We start from the raw sequence: 17,693 nt of genomic DNA on the forward strand, positions 1-17,693 counted from the left end.
TAAATATGTGCAGGATTAGTGCTTTGTGTCTTCATTTCCTGCTCGTAGTACGCTCGCTCCTAGCTCGTCTTCTAAGAAAAAAATGGCCTGGCTTAGCTTATGGTTAAGCCTAGGATGAGAAGCATACGTCGCTTGGCAAGCCGTACTTCTCGTTCTTCTCCAGTTTCCGTGGCTCTTTGTAACTTGCGCTTTGCGGTCTGGCGAGCCGCCCTCTCCCTGGCCGACATCTCGCTGCTCAACTGACTCAACGAGTGCGTCGCCTTTTATACAATTGCGTGACGTCAGTATCTCCTAGCGGTAGGAGCGGGAGTTAGGCCGCCGGTGGAGGCTGCGCGTCCGCAAGCGAGCGCACGAGTTGAGCCAAAGCCACCTAGACATCTAGGTGGCTTTGGTTGAGCCCCAGCTTTCACAGCTGTTGTGACGTCATATCACGTGGTGCGCCGATGTAGGTCAAATGGTAGCTACGCGGCCGCGCGCGGCGCAGCAAGGAAGAGCTCGGTTGTGCGGCTAGTATGCTTCGCATAAAAATAATGTGGATTAGCTCAGCTAATCCAGATTATACAAAGCGAAAGATGTCGGCGTTCACTGTGTTCATTGGCGTTGGCGTTGGCAATGTCCTAGGTGATGGCTTTGAGCAAAAGAAGGGCGCAGTATATAGGAGGTGGTGGCATAACTGGCTCCCTGGATATGCGGACGCCTCATTCGTGCTTTGATACATGTGACGGTGGTGAGAGAGATGTGGCCTGAATTCATTAGCGCTGACAGCGTTGTGGTTGACATGCGGCACTGCAGTAATAGCTAGGCCGCAGCGTTCATTTGGTGATATATCTCTCGCGATCAACCATTATCTGCATGCCACCTCACAGGGTGGCAGGGAGGGCGCGCTGCCTATCAAGTGTGCGGAACACAATCAAAGCAGGCTTTTGCAGTTGGACACCAACGCCGCGCCACGTACATGAAAGCGAGATTGAGGTCTCCACTGAGCCCCGCCGCGGTGGCTCAGTGGTTAGGGCGCTCGACTACTGATCCGGAGTTCCCGGGTTCGAACCCGACCGCGGCGGCTGCGTTTTTATGGAGGAAAAACGCTAAGGCGCCCGTGTGCTGTGCGATGTCAGTGCACGTTAAAGATCCCCAGGTGGTCGAAATTATTCCGGAGCCCTCCACTACGGCACCTATTCTTCCTTTCTTTCACTCCCTCCTTTATCCCTTCCCTTACGGCGCGGTTCAGGTGTCCAAAGATATATGAGACAGATACTGCGCCATTTCCTTTCCCCAAAAACCAATTATTATTATTAGGTCTCCACTGACCCGCAGCACCGGTTGTGCGCCTTTCCTTTCGTGAAAATGAACGGCCTTTGCTAAGTTCTCAACGCCAATGAACTCTATGAACGCCGTCGGCTCACTTGTTTTGTTTGGTTTTCGAGGAAAGTAAATGGCACAGTAACCGTCTCACATATCTCGGTGGACACCCAAACCGCGCTGTAAAGGAAGGGATAAAGGAGGAAGGGAACGAAGAAAACTGAAAATTGAAAGTTGGATTTTGAGGAAAGAAGCGGTGCTGCGCAGCGGCGGAACACCGGCGGCTCGGTGCTACTAGCGGCGCATGCGCAGTAGTGACTAGTGAGCGAGAGCGGCGAGGCACGAGTTGTGACGTCATGTGCCTCCTCAGAGCACCACCACGGCGAAATCGCAAGTTCGCGTCCAGTAAAGCTTTCGTTCTAACATGCTTCATTGTCTTAACTGAGCCACAGCTGTCACACTCTGGCCTGTTTCTTTGGCCAAAACGGGACTGGTAGCTGCTTCGAACGCGGCGTTCTGTTGGAGTTGACGATTGATGGATTCCGTGTAGCGAGGAAGCCTATGCGGAGGCAAAGATGGTAGATGCCAGGCAATACAATGAAGTGCCTAATGATGAGATGACAAGCTAGAGCTGGTCCCTTTCTTCGCGAGCGTTTATTTCTGCCGTTAAGAATGCGCCGGTTTAAGTACGTAACACGTTCCTGAAGTTTCGCTGCTGGAAACATTTGCGGGCTACTTTGCCTCCTCTTTGGCCGAAATGCCCGAGCGTTACGATTCGTTGCAATAGCGTTCAGGGCAGACCGCAGTTGTAGGTAACGGACTTCAAAGCCGAACCGACGAGACACTACTCTCAACACAAACTTATGGCCTCAAATGCAAGCATTACAAATAGGTAACCGCTTCACTCTCGCCACAATGGCTCCTTTTGTTATGCAAGGGAACACTCAAAAGCACACTGGTATGCCGCGCAACCTGTGCTGAAATAAGCCTGGAATTTCAGGCAACTTAGGTAATCCCTCCATTGTTTCATTAACCTTTGCAGGCTACATATACCTTTTAGCCGTTGTTCGAGGGTGGTACAACCCAGTGATTCCTGCGTTGTTTTTGCGCCCTCACACCAATGGTTGTGCGCAGGATTTTCGGGATGATGATGATTGGTTTTTAGGGAAAGGAAATGGCGCAGTATCTGTCTCATATATCGCTGGACACCTGAACCGCGCCGTAAGGGAAGGGATAAAGGAAGGAGTGAAAGAAGAAAGACTTGCCGTAGTGGAGGGCTCCGGAATAATTTCGACCACCTGGGGATCTTTAACGTGCATTGACATCGCACAGCACACGGGCGCCATAGCGTCTTTCCTCCATAAAAACGCAGCCGCCGCGGTCGGTTTCGAACCCGGGAACTCCGGATCAGTAGCCGGGCGCCCTGTAAAGTTCTGCGAGGGGAGCGAAGGGAGATGTAAAAACAAATGAAAATTGGTTTTGGGGGAAAAGAAATAGCGCAGTATCTGTCTCAAATATCGGCTGACACTTGAACCGCACAAAACATTTCGCGTTAGAGAGAGCGGCTACACCTAAACTTATCTAAGGCTAAGCTTGAAGGGGAGGTGGCTTCCTGGCCTTTCGGGGCTGGGATCTAGCGGCTCTCACACATGTGGTGAGGATTCATAGTCACTGGGGGTATGTTGCTTAACCATCGTTCTCTCTTCAGACGTCCCGGGTATTGCGACGCGCGTCCTGTCTTTCATTCTTTCCTCTCATATCTTTTAACTCTTCTAATGTCTGCACGTGGCAGCGATTGCGGCTCAGCCTGAGCCAGTGGGCAGGCCCGTGCACTTCCCAGTTCACTCTTCCTGCAGTCGCAACAACAGCAACAGAAGACGCCAAGCGGGCAGTCGGGGAGGAGGGGGGGGGGGGGTGAGGCGCCGAAAACGGGCCGGTGAGGCAGCACCGCCAACCCGACCGGCGATGCGGACAACAGCAGAGGCGCAACTTTACCCCGATGTCATTAAAACGACGCCAGAAAGTGCACAAGTCTTGCGAGTAACCAGCTGCGCGCTCTGGCCACCGGCACTGAATGTAGCGATACGATCGAGTGAACCTTGAAGAAAATTATAGTTTCTGAGGGGAAAAAATGGCGCAGTATTTGTCTCACACCCCGTCTCTCAGGTGAGCGTCAAAAGTGTAAGTATAACAGCTCTCGCTGTAAAAATCCAGTAAAAAATTATTGCCAGACACAAGTCAAGAACGCCGCGGTGAATGTCTCTGAGAGGAGGCCTTCCAGCTAATGGCGTTGACTGGTTCTCATTACGTCGCTGTTGTTCCCTTGCATGAAATCGGCTGCGACTGGCAGGTGCCTCCGTGAAATTGTATGGACTGCAGAGTCATGAAAGTAGGTCGACGCCACTGATGGGATGGTTTGCTTTGAGGCCCTTAATTCACAGCCATCGCAGTGCCTTCTTTGTGTAGCCCGACACGCTTAAATGCGTTTAGAGGAAATTATATGCTTTGCACGGAAAGAAAACGCTAAGGCACCCGAGTGCTGTGGGATGTCAGTGCACGTTAAAGATCCCCAGGTGGTCGAAATTATTCCGGACCCCTCCACTACGGCACCTCTTTCTTCCTTACTTCTCTAAAGTCCCTCCTTGCTCCCTATCCTTACGGCGCGGTTCAGGTGTCCAGCTATGTATGAGACAGATACTACGCCATTTCCTTTCCTCAAAAACCAATCATTATTATTATCACAGAAAGCGCGAACACCGAGGCCGCCAGCTCTATCATTTCTTTCCAATGATCTGTCAACAGCTCTGCACACAGCTAGTGCGTCACTCTAGTGGAGAATAGTTGCTGGTTTTGGTACGTACACGCCTCTGGCACGTAGTGACAACGAGCAGGCGTGTGACGCTTTATCACGCCTTTTATTACAAGCGTAAAAAAGTGCTGATGGCCTAGCTCTGTTAGGCCATGATATTAATATTAGCGTGTGTGCCAGTGGACAAACTGAAAGCTAGGCCTGCACGTTGGTTTAGTTTCTGGACCTTGCATTTAAACTCCGAACTCGGAAGACTGGAAGCGAGTGGAAATAACACTTTCAGGCAGCAATGAATGCAGCAGAGAGGAAGTGTAGTGCTTGGGACGCTGCTCATAGCGCACATACACGTGAGGCCAGAGCCCACTACTGTGTGGTGGGGAATGAATGCGCTTTGAACAAGATCGCCATATTTCTTTATAGAACTGTTTGTGTTGCTAATGTAAAGACAAAACGACACAGCCTTATTCAGCACTGCATGCTGCTGAAGCTGTTGCTAAAGTTTGCATTGAAGGTAATTACTGTCTTTAGTTTTTTTAGGAAGAAGCCTTATTATTTTTGACCCAACAGCTAGGTCTGAAGATATAAACTCCATGCATACTCTGATAAAATTTCTCGCAAAAAAATTGCAAATGGGGAGCAATGAATATTTCTTCCATTGCTAATTTTCATGGCAGGTGCATAAATGTGTTGTACCTCGATGTGATGTGAAAAAACAGAACAAGGAAGTGGAAAAAACCTCCAAAGATGTGGCGCTTATGTCTTCGGGCTTTTTGGCCTCTTCCTTAATTTCCATTTCTGCAATGTGCTGGCTAGCTACCTCAGATGTCAGTTTCAGTGTTGTTGCATCAAGTGTATCTCCATGTTGAAGTACTTGCTTACTGGTTTAGTGCCATTAATTAGTAAAGGATCAAGCATCATGTATGCAGAGCCTCCTAGCTTTACCTAAAATATCCATGTGCATGGTTTTTCAGATATTTAGAGCGTGCATCGAAAAAAATTTTCAGAAAAGTACAGCACAAAATCCTCTGCACTTGTGATAGTGGCTGCAATGCTTAGCATAGTGGTATAGGCACGGTGTGTATATATGGCACCAGCAAAACCAGCCCCATGGCATTCTAATTACCGTATGATCTCGTGCAAGGGCCACAGCCATAAATGGAGTGCACCTCGTTTTGAACTAGATAATTGAAAAAAACATGGTTATACTTTTTTTGTAATTCATGTATGGGCTGCACCGTCAAAACTCACACCCAAATTTTTAAGAGAAGTGCCGCCCTTACATGAATTTATACAGTATCACAAATAAGTTTTACGTAAAGGTTTAACACTGACACACTTGATTTTTCATTCAGTGCTTTACATGAACAACAGTTCAGTTTGTGTCCTGCAGCCACAGTTTGTGTTCTTAGCCTTTATCTTTAGTGAAGCACTTTGTACAGTTTGCAGTGCATCTGTTTCCTCTGAAGGGTTATTTATTGCCGATTGGCTTTGATGTCTGTATTTTTTCATGTTATAGCATTGGTGCGCATGTACTCTGTTTTGCAGGTGCTACACGCAGTCTCTTTGACACGACAGAAGCCTGCGTCGCAGATGCCACCAAAAGGTGGCTTATGTTCGCAGTAGATCAGGAAGGGGGCTGGACTGCAAGGCGTCGCGCAGCCAGACTGGCTGCATCCAGCGTGCAAAAAAATGACTGTTATTTATAGAAAAATAAATGCATGAAGGGAATGTTTTACCTGAATGTGGCTGTGTGTTTTGTTGTGCTCATCTGCTGTGTCTAGAGTGCAAAACAATATTCCTGAAGGATGTGCAGATATTCATATGTGCAAGAACATAAAGTATGAGAACACTACTATTGCAAGTATACAAGCTAATGAATTGCAAATCTAGAACTAGGTGGTTATGCCTCATTCGTTCGTGCAGAATTGCAGCAAGTCTGCTTGCTTCTGGAACCTCAATGTCTGTGACTGCCTGTATGCAGGGCTGTTGAATGCACAAGGGCTTTTTTTCTTTTGATGGCTGCTTTTAGTCCCTTTTGCCTTTTTGTACCCAAGGTTTGTTAATTTTATATGGCACAAAGTTTGATTACAGCATTTGCAGTAATGTTATTTTCTAGTTTATCTGAATAACATCCCTCAATGGGATACAAGACGTCTCATGCACTGTCTGTCGCTGCAGATTGCTGGCATTCAGTGCAGCAGTAAGAATACAAAATGCAACTGCGGCGTAATAATCCAGCATTAAAAAAAATATATTTGCAAACAGTGTTCTAACCGCTCTTGAATTCATGCTGCCTCACGTTTTAATAGCACTGTAAATGCAAAGCAAAAAAAGAGATGCATGTAGTGCTTGATAGATTTACAAAAATGTGCCATTCTTTAGATGCCTGTTCCAAATAGTGCTTTGCAACTTTCTTTGGAAAAGTCTTTCTACAGCAAAGCTGTCAGCTGCTATACTGATTTTCGCACCATGCTGTCAAGTGGTGATATCGGTGTTTTTTGAGACGGTCGTCTCCTAAAAGGGATTGTATATATTTGAGATATTTGGCAAGTGGTGGCCGCAAACTGCTTCTGTACAGTTAACAAATCTCATAATGGTCCAGGGAGATAAAAGCAGCAGCAGTTGCTGAAAAAAAAGGTGCTAGGAAAAAGCTAAAATATTAATTGTCCAGCATGATTGGCCTACAGTCAAAGCAACTGCTTGGATTTAGCAGGGTGTTAGAGTGCAGGCCTTATCATGGTCCAAGACATTTCCAATGATTTTCCATGCTTGGACTTCCTTAGAATGGCCAATGGTTGGCTTGTCACCACATCCAAGCACAAACTTTGATAGGTGTCCAGCATTTTGCCAATCATGGAAGCATTGGCCACTGATGATTTGCCTTGCTTGGGCCAATAAAATTCTGCTGCTTGAGGCAGCTGCAGCTGCCTCGATTCGTCAGCGCAGTCCGACTTCCTGAGGGGAAGATGCTGTATTACGATTGCGTTGCGCTTTTCTTGTTTGTGCCTTATCTCAGCCACGTGGGTCTCGCTGGAAGCACTGTGGGCCTGCCTAAATACCCGGCCACAGGCGACTGCTGCGTCACGAGAGGGCCGGCCCAATCAGCGATGAGATGAAGGGTTAAGGGGAGTTGTTGGCAAGAATCTAGGAGTTTTCGCCAGGAGCTTTTGACAGGGAGAGCGCTGGCAGCTCCACTCTGTTGTTGCTCTCCCTTTGTTCTACCTGCACTTACTGTGTCATCCATGCTACTCTAATATACATAAAGTTTTTCGTTTCACAACGAAAGTCGTCAAGATCATCCTTCGCACAAATGCCAATCACAAGAACGGGCCGCAACGGCAATGAGACGGCCTGACCGCACTAGGCAACAGCAGCGAGGAAGAAACGAAAGAACCTCAACTATCGCGTACATTACCGAGCACACGTCGACCACTGCGGGCTTTGCTCTGAGGGGAACAAAGAAACGACACTCTGGCTGACACAAACAAGGCATTTATTGCTATAACTGTAACGCCAGCTAGCAACAAAATACGCTGAGGAATCGAGGTTGTACAACTCACCAGCACGATTACGAGTGAATGTTAGCCTATGCTTGGGCAGGGAAGATACTCTGAGGCCGGACAGGACGAGCTGGCGGCGGGAGAATGTTCCCGCCATGAGGCCTTGCCCCACTGGCGGGGAGCGGAGCGTCGTGCTGAAACATCCGCGCACGTCGAGTTTTCAAGCCGAAGAGCGAATCGTCTCCAGCACGTACGCAGCAATCACGCCGTCCGAGGCACTCGTGCCACTGCGATGCAGGCGCCCTCTCTTGTTAAGGTAACCAGCTAGAAAATATGCATCGCGGGGCGAGAAACAAACCATAGGGGACGAGCGGGGAAAATCCACACACTCGCTAGCCCTAGCTAGCTTATCTTTGAGCAATAACATAATGTCTTATCCTGCATAACATAACATTTATTCATTTCTACATTTATATACAGAAAACTAGGTGCTAAGATTTTTCGGTCTGCTGTAGTTTCGCCTTTTGGCGTTCTTCAAGGAGCTTGTTATATTCGTTTCCTTCCTCCCATGGTCGGGGTCCTCTCACATTCTTCCAGTTATCAATGTCTAAAGCCTGCAATTCCTGAAAGGAGAAAGTTTGCAGCCATGATTAAAGTTCACATTCGAGCTTCATTTCTTGCTTGTATCTACAATGACCTTGTGTATACTGCCCCTTGTCAAAATACCTGTGACAAGCACCACCTTAGTGTGCTCTGCGCACAGGAGAAATTATTTGCAACATTTTGGCAATGGTGACACTGTACACCTACTTACTAACAGTACAAGCAAAACACACCATGACAGGATGTTGTCGTACATGTACATGGAAAATAGCTTCCTAGTCTACCGACTGTTGCAACAGTAAATGTGCACCATAAAATGCTTCTCTCAGTTAAACCACTCACTTGTTCGCACTGAAATTTGACACAGAGATGGCATATGAGTCTGTTTCAATACCATAAAACGCTTCTCTCAGTTAAACCACTCATTTGTTTGCACTGAAATTTGACACAGAGATGGCATATGAGTCTGTTTCAATACCATATTTGGATGATGTACTTGCCTGGTTTGATCAGAATTAATTAGACATCTGCATTTTCTGCAACATCAGCGACCCAAAACAAGCCGCTTTTGTATAGGTGCAGTCAAGAACACATCTTCAAATGAGCCACTCACCCTCCCACCCCTGCCACACACTGCAGCTTGAATATTAAAAATCGCTCCTCGTATATGCACCAGATGGCGCGCCAGTATCACATAAGCGAAAGCTGCTAGCTTTTAATTATCGATGCTGCAGACGACATGGATTTCTAATAATTTCTGATTGAATCAGGCAAGCACATTGTCCCAACCCGTACTGAAACAGAATGACTGTCGTATGCCATCTCTCTGTCGATTTTTAGCGCGAATAAGTGAGTGGTTTAACCAAGAGAAGAATTTTACGACGACTGTTCAGCGCTGCAACAGTCGTTAGTACTTATCAGCACAACCTAGTGACATTACTGATCTAAGTTTTACAGGTTCAGAAATGACAGCATGAACACTCGCCTTATAAACAGCCTCCAAGGTGACCTTCTCAGGATCTTTCATCTTGATGCCAGCTTCTTCAGCATCCTTTCTTGTGAACTGAACACAGTACAGGACATGGTGTGAAGAAGAAAGCTCATATATTTGTGAAGCCAGCTCACCAGCAGTGGCAATGACACTAAAACAAACAAATAGTTGAAAAGCCTTCGTGTGCTTACACTTCAGTGCCCAAGCACACTTCCTGTTGCAAGTGTAGACAAGGTGTCATCATGAAATTTTCATCTCATACCCCCTTCTACAGATTCCTTAGCTCTCTCTATTTTTAAACCACTTCTTCTGATGTTGATTGTAATGGACGTAATTAGACCAGTCCCTACTAATTTTTTTTCCAAAAGTAAACCAATACAGTTGGTCAAGTTTCCACCTGCAACATGCTCCAAAGAAATTCTGTGTATTTGTATGCATACACTGTGAGTGCAAATGGAAGAAAAAGGTAGTATTTAGAAGGAAACACACACTAGAAATGAAAGAAAAATGCACACACCTCTTGCTTCCTGAACTCGTATCGCAGCGACGCGAACTCTCTGAGACCTATAGATCCACCAACCATGAACACCTGCAAAAGGCATTTATTTATGCTTCACGTCAAAATCAAACCCCGAAGCCTGAGTCGTTTTGGGACGTTAAACCCCCATGAACCAAGATAAGCAAATCATGTCACAGAACATGTGCTGCATGGTGGAATAGAGTATTGACCAGTTCTAGATGGTTTATGGGGGTTTAACGGCACAAAGCGACTCAGGCTATGAGAGACGCCGTAGTGAAGGGCTCCGGAAATTTCGACCACCTGGGGTTCTTTAACGTACACTGACATCGCACAGTACACGGGCCTCTAGAATTTCGCCTCCATCGAAATTCGAGCGCCATGGCCGGGATCAAACCCGCATCTTTCGGCCAGCAACCGAGCACCATAACCACTCAGCCACCGCGGCAGCCCGACCAGTTCTAGAAAACAGTCTGGTACCAAAGGGCGAAATATATATGTACTGCTATTATGGTGTCCTAGAAGGCAATTCTATGAATTAGAGAAATGCTTGCTATCAAACTCAGGACAGCTAGGCTGATATTGAACAGTACAAATGCATTATGGACACCAAGTGTCCAAAAGGTATAGAAACGACAAGTAGATATCAGAAGTGTGCAATACAGCCTCACTTTATGTCTCACTCCTGCAGAGCTGTCACCCCGTCAAATTCAGTGAACAAGGCCATTAAGCAATGAGCACCCCACTTCAACAGGACGGTGCACACCCCGTCAAATTTAGTGAACAAGGCTGTTAAGCAATGAGTGCCCCACTTCAACAGGACGGTGCAAAGTTCGCAAAGATGTGGAGACCACTAGAGCCACACAGCAAAAGGCTGCGAGCTGGTGGTGAAGGCGAGGAGATCTAATCTAAGAGTCAAAGTATTAATCTGTGGTGATTTAAATATTGACTGTTTAAGTGATAACAGTGTGGTATATACTAACTTATTACAGTCATATGGCTTCAGTAATGTAGTTATAGGCCCTACACGTGTGACTCCCATTTCTTCGACGTCATTGGATCATATACTCTGCAATTTCGACACATCATCTAGTTTGAGCTCCATATATAAAGCATCCCTTACAGATCATTATCCTGTTGCGATATTTTTTCCTCTGGAACAAGCTGCCCCGGGTAAAACATCTGACCCCCACTGCAGCATCGATGTTATTCAGTTGAGGGAATGTCTTCAAGTGGCAGATTTTAGCTTGATCAACTCAGCTGATGTAAATGACCTATACCAAGAATTTAATGACAGGCTAACCACGGCAGTTTTGCAATCTTCCACACCTCAAATCAAAAGATACCATAGCACGCCTATCTGTCCCTGGATGACACAAGCTATTTTGAAACTTATTAAGGAAAAAGATCACTGGCATACCAAATGTAAACAAAAGCGAGGTAATCCATATTACTTAGTAAAGTTTCGGAGAGCAAGAAACTTAGTTACTGCTGCCATAAGGTCCCGCAAGAAAGAGTATTACCCCCAATTAATTTTGAAAAATGCCCACAGTACGAAAGTTATGTGGCAGATCATTAACTCTGTTATTAAACCCATAGCAAATCGTTTTATTATGCCTGACATAGAAATCTTGGGGATCTCCATTGAAAATCTAGTTACAACGTTCAATGTATATTTTTCCACTATTGGTGCTAGTATAGGAAATACTTGCCCCTGCACTGAGTACCTCCCTCCTCCGCAAAACATTGTAGTGACCTTTGCATACCATGATATTACAGTGGATGAGATTGTATATACAGCTACTCATTTTCCATCGAAATTATCTACTGGATGTGATGGCGTTGCCTCTATTGCGCTGAAGGAATGCATTGATATCTTATGCGAGCCACTTGAAAAAATCTTCAACATTGCCTTCTATTCCTCCACCTATCCCGATCTGCCTGCTTAAGCTAGCTAGAATAGTACCGATTCACAAAAATGGTGACCGTAACCACGTTGAGAATTAGCGCCCAATTTCCATATTAAGCTGCATAAACACACTTTTTGAAAAACTCGTTGCAAAAAGAGTGAAAATATTTCTCGAGAAAGGAGCCTTGCTATCTCCTCAACAACACGGCTTTAGACCAAGCAGATCAACTGGTCATATCGCTAACAGACACGATCAACACTTTCCTAAATGATAATAAAATAGTCTTAGGAATTTTCTTGGACATTAAGAAAGCATTTGACACTGTTGATCACGAGGAGGAGGAGGAGGAACAACTTTATTTACGTCATGGCCTAATGGCATCATGACCTAATGGCGCCGGGACAAGGGCCCAGGCGGCAACTCAGCGGAGGATCTGAGGCCTTTGTCGCTCAAGAGCCGCCGAGACCTGCTGGACGGCACAGGTTTGCACGTCACAGTCAGAGCATTCCGCCGCAGCCGCGAGTCGCGGCGGAATCGTTATGCTTTTAGAAGCCTCGTCGGGGAATTTTGTGCAGTCCCATAGGATGTGCATCAGAGTTGCCCTCTCCCGCTGGCACACGCGACACACATCACTTTCATATAAGTTTGGGTATAGATGAGTCATTAACACCGGGGTTGGTAAAGAACCAGTTTGTAGTTGTCTAAACAGCACCGCCTCCGCTCGGCTCAGTCCCGGGTGAGGGGGTGGGAAAGTCCTTCGAGCGAGGCGGTAAAACTGCGTAAGTTCATTGAATGTTGTCATGTGGTCTTTGGCACTACACCACGTTGGACGGTCGGTTACAGCGGCGCGGTTGGTTAGCGCTCGCGCCACTGCATGTGCCGTCTCGTTGTGGTTAGCGTGCTTCTCCGACGCATCGTTGCCCGCATGCGCCGGGAACCACCTGAGTCTGACATACCTTTCTTCCCGTTGTAGGTCAGTCGAGCACAGAACGCGCACAGCCTCACCGCACACTTTGCCCTTGGCATAATTCCGCACTGCACTTCGGGAATCACACAGCACCGTTTGGCATCCGGGGTCGGCAATGGCCAAGGCAATGGCTACCTCCTCCGCCTGACATGCCTCTGGTACCCGTAAGCTTGCCGCTGCCCTCGTGGCGCCTGATGACGCATCGATGACAGTAGCTACGAACGCCGTGTGGTCTCCCTGGTATTCAGCCGCATCCACGAACCTGGCGTGCGCATCCTTGGCATGAAAGTCGATGAGGGATTTGGCCCTCGCCGCTCTTCGCTCCTTATTAAACTCAGGGTTCATGTTTCTCGGGATGAGGTCTACCCGAATCCAGCATCGGGTCCCGTCAGGAACAGGAACGTCACTAGTGGCCTTTTTCAACCTGAGCGTGAAGCCCAAGTAATGAAGTATACGCCTACCAGCCTCGGTCATAGAGAGCCGCTCCAGCTGGGCAGTCTGTTGCGCTTCCGCAAGTTCCTCAAGGGTATTGTGGACCCCGAGTTTCAGGAGCTTGTTGGTGTCCGTACACTCGAAAAGGCCGAGTGCCGCCTCGTAAGCTCGGCGTATGAGGCCGTTGATCTTATTCTTTTCACACTGCATCCAGTTGTGAAAGGCTGCAACGTAGGTGACGTGGCTAACTACGAAGGAGTGCACAAGCCGAATCAAACTTTCTTCTTTCATACCGGACTTGCAGTTGGCGACTCGTCGGATGAGGCGTATTGCGTTGGTAATCTTGGCTGTAAGACGGGAAATGGTCTCACCGTTGCCCCGTCGCTTGTCTATAATCATGCCAAGCACCCGGATTTTGTCGACCTCAGGGATCCCTTGACCGTTCCTCGTGACGATCTTGATGGCCTCGTAATCCCTCGGTTCGCTTTTGCTACGTCTGACGTACTTTGGTGGTAACACCAGGAGTTCTGACTTGGCCGGTGAGCAGATCAATCCGGATCCGTTTAGCTGGTCTTCGATCGCGTCGACGGCCTCTTGCAGAGTGGTCTCAATGTGACCATCGCTGCCTCCCGGAACCCACAGCGTGATGTCATCGGCATAGATAGTGTGCCGGACCCCCTCAACTCGAGAGAGTCGCTTGGCCACCCGATCATAACGAGGTTGAATAACAACGGGGAGATGACCGAGCCCTGGGGGGTCCCGACACTGCCGAGCCTTTTCGGTTGGAGCCGTAGATCTCCGGCGTAGAGCTCGGTAGTCCGCCCCGTCAGAAAGTTCCTGATGTAATTGTACGTTCTTGTTCCCATGTTGAGTGTGGACACCTGGGCTAGGATCGCAGAGTGTTTCACTTTGTCGAAGGCGCTCTGCAGGTCCAGCCCTAGGATAGCCTTGTTATCTTTCGTTCGGGTATCAGCGTCAATGATATCGTTTTTCAAGAGAATCATCGCATCTTGGGTGCTGAGGGAACGGCGAAACCCGATGATCGTGGTGGGATAAAGTCCCGACTCCTCCAGGTAATTCTGCCACCTACACATGAGGACGTGCTCCAACACCTTGCCCACGCAGGACGTGAGCGAGATGGGCCGGAGGTTGTCCGTGTTCGGTGGCCTGCCTGGTTTGGGAATAAGGATTGTTTTGGCAGTCTTCCACTGCTGGGGCAGTGACCCCGCCCTCCAGCACTTATTGTAATAACCGGTGAGGTTCTCGATCGCCACATCACTGAGGTTCTTGAGTGCTCTGTTCGAGATGTTATCTGGGCCGACCGCTGACCTGCTGTTTAGTTGGTGCAGGGCCACTCGAACCTCCTCGACGCTGATGTCGCGGTCCAGCTTCTCGTTAGCTTGACCGCTGTACTCGGGATGGCTATCCGTGGGTGTAATTGGGAGGTACTTGCTGTCTATACGTCTGATTACTTCGGGTTCCCCGTATTCTTTGACTGATCTGTAAATGATCTTTGCGAGGCGGTCGCGTTGGTGGGATTTTGTATTAGTCTCGTCGAGCAGATGCCGCAATAAGTTCCAGGTCCTACCGCAATGCATTTGGCCGTCTGCGGCGCTACAGATTTCGTTCCACTGTTGCGTGCAGAGCACCCGACAATGAGCTTCGATGGCGCGATTCAGCTCCGCCACCTTCTTCCTGAGGCGCCGGTGGAGTCGTTGCTTCTTCCATCTATTTAGGATAGAGTGCTTTGCCGCGATTAAATGCGCCAGGCGGCTGTCAACCTTGTCAACCTTTTCATCCGTTTCTATGACCTTGGTCGCCTCCTTGATCTTCATCTTCCTCCTCTTGTTGATCACGAAATTTTACTGAAAAAGCTGGTGCATTACGGGTTTAGAGGTATCAGTTTAGAATTCTTCAGAAGTTATCTCAATAATCGGCGGCAAATGATCCAACTTAGTGGTGTAAAATCTGACTTTGAAACAGTTACGGCTGGTGTACCTATGGGTTCAGTCCTTGGTCCCATTTTTTTTTCCTTGCATATTAATGGCCTGCCGCATTTCACACAAAACTTCTCTGTTTTTATGTATGCTGACGACACTGCTCTTCTATGTGCTCATGAATCTACAACGGAACTTATTAGCACCGCAAACCGAGAATTGGAAACTTTGTGCAGCTGGTTTATTTCAAATAAACTTGTTGTAAATGTTCATAAGACAAAATGCATAATATTTAGGAGCTCCAGAAAAATGATACATGGAAACCTGCCTTCTGTGCAATGGCTGGGAACACCTATTGCACTTGTCAATAACATCACTTATCTTGAAATAATTCTAGATGAGAACTTACACTGGAAGCCATACATTCAGGCGCTTTGTAAAAAGTTAGCTGCAGCATGCTTTGCACTGTACAAATGCCGAGATTATTTTGGTAATGACATACTCAGAATTATTTATTTCTCAATTTTTCAAAGCCAGTTATCATATTGCATTGAATCATGGGGCCACACCTACCGATCTTATTTGGAACCACTTAAGGTCTTGCAAAAAAGGGCAATTCGATTCATTTCACATTCAGGATACAACGCCCACACTGCTCCTCTTTTCAAACAGATGAATATACTGCCACTACAATCATTACTTGAATACAGGACTGTCTTGATAATACACACATGCCTTAAAGACAATTACCCGTTACACTCATCGCTATTCTGTATACCACCATTATGCACTCGCAACGCCACTCATAGAAATTTCCTTCTTCCGAAAACGAAAAATGTCTATGGAGAAAGAAGGATGGCCCATGTTGGTATTAAGCTGTGGAACAAGCTTCCAAGTGAACTTAAACATAGTAAAACTCTTCCTGAGTCACTGAAGAAATATTATAAACAATGAGTGAAGCCAGCGTTTTTTCTTTTCATGTATTTTTGTGTGTTTGTATGGGTTTGTAAAAGAGGCTTGGTGCTCTGAATATTGTTGCTCTATGTACCCATTTATGTATTTCCAATTTCATGAGCTTTTATATGTATGTAATTAATTTTAGTTATGCCTGCAATTTTCCTTGAAACTGAATTGCATGGATCCCAACTAGCTTTTAGCTAGGGATCCAGATGTTTTCACAAGCATGCCTTGTATGAATGTTGAGAAATAAAATTGAATCAATCAATCAATCAATCAATCAATTTCGAAACACCACACAATTGCATCATCGCAGTCTCTGTCCTTCATCACATCGTTCAACTTGGTTAAAGGAAGGCTTTGTGAGAAATAAAAAATGAAAATTTGCAAAGAATAAAATAAACAAATAAATAAAATAAAGAAAGCTGTCCGTGTCTGCTAAGTGATATGCAAAGAGAAGACCCCCAGGCCGTTCAGGGGACCCATTGGAAACATTGTGTCATTCTTTTCATGGAAACAGCGCAGCAGACGGGACCAAGAAAGGAAGACACACACACGGGCGCTGTGTGTGTGTCTTAGGGCGGAGCTAAAGTGTAGGCCGAGTTTTTATCAATGAATAAGAGTGAAGCGTAGCCACGTCAACTCGAGGATCCTCGAGGTGTAGTTAAGAAACTCAAGTTTCCCTAGTGCGTCTTGAGAACTGCGGTTTCTTGTAGCGTTGCTCCTCAAAATGAAAGGAAGGCGTCAGTTGATGCATTTGACGCTACCGGCGCTGGTGACCCCATTGACCCGCGTGTGTAAGAGTGCGTGACCTTTATCCCGCTTACAAAGTAAACAACAAATGTTCTGTAGGCTCCTGAGAATGACGGCAAAAGCTCATTTCAGTTGGCAAGTACCGCAACTTGGAATAGCCCTGAAGCGGTGATGTTTCTACCATAACGGCGAGCCTGTCTTCTTGTCCCTTCTGTCACCGAATGTGCAAAAGCGCAACATGTCTGTTATCTTTTCGCCAAACAACGAACGTAGAAAGAAACACGACTGGGCCTTGCCTAATTCTTCCGTTTTTTTCAGTACGCTACCAGCTGAGCGAGCGCCGCCTGCCCACAGCATGACTCGCAGCAGGCTCACAATCTGCGGCGCACTTCTTTTTTTCGAGTATCGAGCACAGTTAAAATACACGACGCACCAAAAACTGTATTTTCGATGCCCGTTTTGTAAGCGACACCTAATACCGACACACAACATGTATCGGAAGTACTGAAAAATAGTATCAAAGATTCATATATATCTTCGATACTGCACATGCCTGCGAGTAGCTACGATCATAGCAGCGGGTTCAGCCACATCTTCAGGAGACTCGTGGGAATGCTGCAGTATCATGCTTTTAGTGTGTGACGCGTTTACTGGCGATCTCCCATGGTTCGAGAGAAGCATACCATGAAGGGAATGCCAAGCCGGAGGAACTTGCGTTTGTAGATGTACTGGAAAAGGGATCTCAAGTAGACTGCAGCCATAGCAGAAAATATCAGCTCGTCAGCAACTTCATCAGTGTTATGACAGCGATGAAACTCTATGCAATCGTTTACACAAGCACATTTCGCTTTCAGTCGGCTGCTGCGCCAAGCACCGCACGTACCGCCATCGCACCTACTAAACAAACATCGCTCTTATTTCGACGGCAGCTGCTCAAAAACAAAACTGCAATAATAATTGCACTTTGTTAGTCAAATTATAATGAACAAAACTAAAGATCAAAATTTATTAAAAACAC

At 46.8% G+C, this 17,693-nt stretch overlaps 1 protein-coding gene and 1 pseudogene across 1 annotated transcript; both read right to left on the minus strand.

Moving 5' to 3' along the window:
- Window positions 1-8,041: 8,041 nt before the first annotated feature.
- Window positions 8,042-17,564, minus strand: l(3)neo43 (cytochrome c oxidase assembly protein COX16 homolog l(3)neo43). Its single transcript, XM_077665420.1, has 4 exons — window positions 17,359-17,564; window positions 9,720-9,791; window positions 9,197-9,274; window positions 8,042-8,231 (listed from the first exon to the last, which is right to left on the minus strand). Exons 1-4 carry the CDS (start codon window positions 17,434-17,436, stop codon window positions 8,100-8,102), a joined length of 360 nt encoding a protein of 119 aa, XP_077521546.1. The 5' UTR covers window positions 17,437-17,564; the 3' UTR covers window positions 8,042-8,099.
- LOC144133660 (uncharacterized) lies at window positions 10,399-14,863 on the minus strand (annotated as a pseudogene).
- Window positions 17,565-17,693: the final 129 nt, after the last annotated feature.

The sequence above is a fragment of the Amblyomma americanum genome, chromosome 5 (assembly GCF_052857255.1).
Source record: "Amblyomma americanum isolate KBUSLIRL-KWMA chromosome 5, ASM5285725v1, whole genome shotgun sequence".
Taxonomy (NCBI): Eukaryota; Metazoa; Arthropoda; class Arachnida; order Ixodida; family Ixodidae; genus Amblyomma; species Amblyomma americanum.